This window comes from Oratosquilla oratoria, chromosome 38 (genome assembly GCF_046742065.1).
Source record: "Oratosquilla oratoria isolate Oo_2021 chromosome 38, ASM4674206v1, whole genome shotgun sequence".
Classification (NCBI taxonomy): Eukaryota; Metazoa; Arthropoda; class Malacostraca; order Stomatopoda; family Squillidae; genus Oratosquilla; species Oratosquilla oratoria.
Genome location: NC_134814.1, coordinates 7172970 through 7177969, shown reverse-complemented (window position 1 = coordinate 7177969; position 5000 = coordinate 7172970). Strand labels below are relative to the sequence as shown.

Below are 5000 nucleotides of genomic sequence, written 5' to 3'. Positions count from 1 at the left end.
TGAGTGTGTGTGTGTGTGTGTGTGTGTGTGTGTGTGTGTGTGTGTGTGTGTGTGTGTGTGTGTGTGTGTGTGTGTGTGTGTGTGTGTGTGTGTGTGTGTGTGTGTGTGTGTGTGTGTGTGTGTGTGCGCGCGCGCGCGAACGTGTGCGTGTGTGTGCGCATGCGTGTGTATGTGTGTGTTCGTTTGTGTGTGTGCGTTTGTGTGTGTGTGTTTGTGTGTGTGTGCATGTGTGTGTGTGTTTGTGTGCGCGTGTGTGGGTATGCGTGTTAGCTTGCGTGTATGTGCGTGCGTGTTTGTCTGTGCATGTATGTGTATGTATGTGTGTGTGTGTGTGTGTGTGTGTGTGTGTGTGTGTGTGTGTGTGTGTACGTATGCATGTTTGCTTGCGTGTGTGTATATGTACGTGCGTGTTCGTGTGTGCGTGTGTTTGTGTGTATGTATGCATGTGTGTGTGTGTGTGTGTGTGTGTGTGTGTGTGTGTGTGTGTGTGTGTGTGTGTGTGTGTGTGTGTGTGTGTGTATGTATGTATGTAAGTGTGACGTTCACGCCACGGTCCCGTGTGCAAATTCATGTATACATGCGCATGTGTACGTCATGACGCAGTGTTTGACCTCATCTCTTCGATTCCCCCTGGGCGGTGACCTACGCGAAAGAATCTGTACCTTCATGAATGGCGTTAATGACAGTAGTATGCGTAGTCCACATTGATTTACAGAAACAAACATGTCAGTATCGACTCGGGACTTCATGCGCGCATGAGTAAGTTGACCTCTTTCAGAAACATCACGGTGGAAACGTTGGGACGAGGACCTTTGCAGATGATATAGTGCTTGATCATTTATGTACTCTAAAACGTGTAACACATAAGGATTACAAGGATGATGCGAACCAACATACTCGTGCGGTTCAAAGTGACGTTAAGTTGACCTCTTTCAGAAACATCACCGTGGAAACGTTGGGACGAAGGCTTTTGCAGATGATATAGTACTTTATAATTTGTGTACTCTAAAACGTGTAACACATATGGATTACAAGGGCGAAACGAACCAACATACTTGTGTGGTTGTATGTGATGTTCCCTGTCTCAAGTACACATGAACGTTGTGCATGTAAAACGATTATTATCTCTAACGTTTCAGATCTATGAGGACATTGCTAACGCAAGTGTATAAGCATTATGGGATCTAGGCATCATACAGACGATTATCAGTACCAGATACATCTTCGTATTTCTTTCTACGGCAGGTTAAGTCACTTCGTAGGCTGTTCGTGATTAAACAAACATGTCGGTTTTATTTCCTCTTTGGTGAATCACTATGCATTTCACTGAACATGAGACGCCCATTACCAGTGTCAGTGTCCCGGAACAAGCCACTCATTGCGCTCATATGTAAACATAATGAATTCAACTCGATTCTTTTTCACGCATATGAATACGCACTTGCCTCATTTCCGTTCTCGCGGTTCTGTATTTTCCTCACCCGTTAACATTCTCAAAAAAGCCTATAACACAATTACCCGTGCATCAGGTTTTGTCTTTCGTTCATGTTGCTTTGCGTTTTCGTTCGCCTCGCCGACGCACCTGCGTGCCTTTCATGCTTGAAGAAAAATGGGAAGCTATGTTACCTTTTGCACTCTTTAGGTGGAGTGTCCTTGCCTTTCACTTTGCCTTGGCGATCCACATTTTCAGTACTGAAACGGACACTTCAGGCAGTGTAACCCTGCACTTGAAACAAACAGGTCAACACTTTCGCTTCACAGAAGCAGACTTATACACAGCTGAACATTTCTGAAGCACAGTAATCAGTCTACCATTCTGGTTTCCGCAGTGTGCACTCGTTCAAACAGTTGCGTGAGTCCCCAGACACTCGTTGCATGTCATACAATTCAGACTCGAGAAAACTTAGCTCATGGATCATCACTGCTCTATAAATAAATGCCAGGCTAATGTAAAAGTGCTCTACAAGCATGTTAAAAAAAGGCAACCACTACTGGCTCGTAACCCATGGCCAGTCAGGTCCGATGAAGCCTACACAAGCGTCGACTCAACACGCGTGCACTTCCGCTGCACGTAAAAATCTAATTTGTACACTTGCTCTACTTTTGTTTACGTGCCTGATACACATTCTCCCTCACTGTAGCACGCACGCACTGATGCAAGCACGCTTGCACGCACACATGCACGCAGCAGCAGGTGCCTGCCCTTGCACACGACTAAAACACTTCACCTAAAAAACACGACTCAGGGGTCGATCCCTTCCTGTTGACGAGTTACTTAAAAGAGTCTTATAAAGTTGTTGACATGTTCGAGTTGCAAAATGCTGCTGCAGACTTACGGTGATCCTTGAGAAGGGTGATATGTACCTACAGAAAACCCTTGGCAACTGTCAAGTGGTTAGTGATCTGTCAAACTACTCCTCCGGCTGATGGGTAGCGTCGCCTGCCACAAGGAAATATCCGGCCTGGAAGCAACAGGCACCGCAGCAAGTCTGGCCCTGCTGCCACCCCCGGCCTTCAATCAACTGCACAAGAGCTTCTCTTACACTGCTCGGGCCAGAAAACTACACATCATGGCAAAGGAAATTTATCTGGAGTAGTGGACTAACCGCGATAGGCACTGCATTCGAGCGAGCACGCACAGACTGTCTAGTATTGGCGTCTGCAGTCAGATACACCTGTATGCAGTCAAAGATAGACTGTCTGTGGGCTGAGACAGACTTTCTGCAGGTTGGAGCCCGGGGGTGCTGCACCTCAGGGCCAGGCCGCTGACTCGGGCCGTGTGAGGAACATTGGGAGTGCCCCATACTCACCATCGCCCTCGTTGGAACGCTGGAGAGGTTGAGCCCGTCCAGGATCTTGTTTTTGATCATATCGAGTTCTTCACTGGACCACACGTAGTCCTCCTCTTCCTCTAGCTTGTCCTCCTCGTCCACGTAATGGTATCCGTCCTGGGGATCCTCCCTTTCCTCCTGCTTCTGGTTTGCTGCCCCGCTGCCACCACCACTGCGGGAGGAAGAGGAGGAGAGGTCCCATGCCCCACGCCCTAGCCCCGACGTTGCCCCATGAGACTTGCCGTACATGTAATTGGAAACACTTTTGTCCTGAGCCACTAATTGAAGAGACGCGGCGCCTTCGTAGGGTCGGGCCTGGGGCACGCCAGCCCGGCCCCCGACTATGAGCGAAACCACGACCACCGCGGTCGCCAGGAGAGCACTGTAGCCAGGCATGCTTGTCACGTGGCGCCGAAAGCACTCAGCCACCGTGACGCACCGCGCATTCCGCACACGAGCAAATGCCGAGAGCTTGGCTGCCGCCCGGTATTTACGCACAGCCACTCCTCCACCTCCTCCCTCACTCCCTCTTTCACCACTACCTTCGTCACTCGCTTCCCTGCGCGCCTCTTCACGTCCCCGCACTCTCCCCCCCTCCCCCCACCTCCTGCTAACCTCCCCCCATCTCCCAGTTCTGCGCCTCCTTCCCCCCGCTCTCCGCCCCTGCCGCGTGCTCATTGGCTCCAGCCGCTCACTCATGCGCACCTGCCCACCCCATAGCGTTCTCCCCATAGGACCCTCCCCATAGCGATCCCCCCCCCCCAAAAAAAAAGAACTACTCTATCGTAGTTCTCTCTCCTGAGAACATCTTGTTCTCCGTATCTTCTAACTACTGACCTCCCACCCCCCGCAATATATATACTTTCCCCTGATGCGCTTTCCTAGAACGTTTCTTCCGTCTTCTGTTGTCATCATTTTTCCCAATGTTCAGTCCGCGTAGAATTCCATCTATCCTCGCCAACCCTTCGCTGCAGTGATGGTCTTTACAGACTCTATTCTGGCTAATGACACTCGATACTATTCTCTTCATGGTAAAACCTCGTTCTAAGAGAATCATACCTATTTCATTCTCCTTCATCACGAATATGTTCTTTCTAGGTAATATTTTGTCTAACGCCACGCAGTCTTATTCAGCTTACGAAAAGGTCTTGAGCTAGAGGTGGTTTGATGTGATCTTTTCTTATGCTTACTGTCATGCTCGTCCCATAATACTCTTGCAACAAGCTCCCACTGCGTATCCTCTTTCCCTCTCACGCTCTCCATATGATACTGTCATGCTCGTCCCATAATACTCTTACAACAAGCTCCCACTGCGTACTCTCTTTCCCTCTCACGCTCTCCGTATGATACGGTACATGAATGACATCCCTGTGGTTGTCCACGCCACGTTCCACATTTCATATAACACCTACATGGTACTCTCCCCGTAGTTATCACCCCAAGGACACCCTCGCCAATTATCCTCTATCGGTCCTCGGCACAAACCCAACAGCCCCGTGTAGAGTCGGGTTACATCGTAACCATGTCTTTCTCACTAGAAAAACATCTTCAATAAGCCTTCCCTGGGATTTTCTACATCTTTGGGGTGAGACTTCTGGTAAATGTATATTCTATTCATAGCTAACCCGCCAACCCCGCCCATTATGACGTCTGTCATACGAGTATATTCCCACACCGTTAACGCTCTCGAACAATACCCTAACAGGGTATCTTTCTTCCTAAACGCTCTACGCTTTCTCCTATCCATCATCTTGTGATAACTTCGTCATTACCTACTAAAGCAACCCCATTCACTTGCTTCCTCTCTGGAGAGCCGTAGACAGGCTCTGGGTGGCTTTTTTTTATACTCTGGGTACAAGTAAGACTCCGAGAATTCATCTTCCATCTCCTCATGTGACCTTGCATGTCTGGAGCTGGTATACACGACTCAAGGTCTTCCCGAAAGCCTTTCCTCACCTCTTCCTCATTGTTAGTCTCTTCTCTGTACTATCCATCCCATTACCTCTTCGTTGACTTTATCCTAACTCTTCCTATCCTCATTTTTCCCTAAAAATGTTCCCATTACCTCTTCGTTGACTTTTTCCTAACTCTTCCTATCCTCATTTTTCCCTAAAAATGTTCCCATCACCTCTTCGTTGACTTTTTCCTAACTCTTCCTATCCTCATTTT

At 48.6% G+C, this 5000-nt stretch overlaps 1 protein-coding gene across 1 annotated transcript in view; it reads right to left on the bottom strand.

The window, feature by feature from the left end:
* Window positions 1-3414, bottom strand: part of LOC143019956 (uncharacterized) — a 301496-nt gene extending 298082 nt beyond the window's left edge. The window contains exon 1 of the mRNA XM_076175991.1: window positions 2811-3414. Within this exon, the coding sequence (XP_076032106.1) occupies window positions 2811-3227 (417 nt within the window). The 5' untranslated portion in view covers window positions 3228-3414. The remainder of the gene's footprint in view (window positions 1-2810) is intronic.
* Between the last annotated feature and the right edge of the window lie 1586 nt (window positions 3415-5000).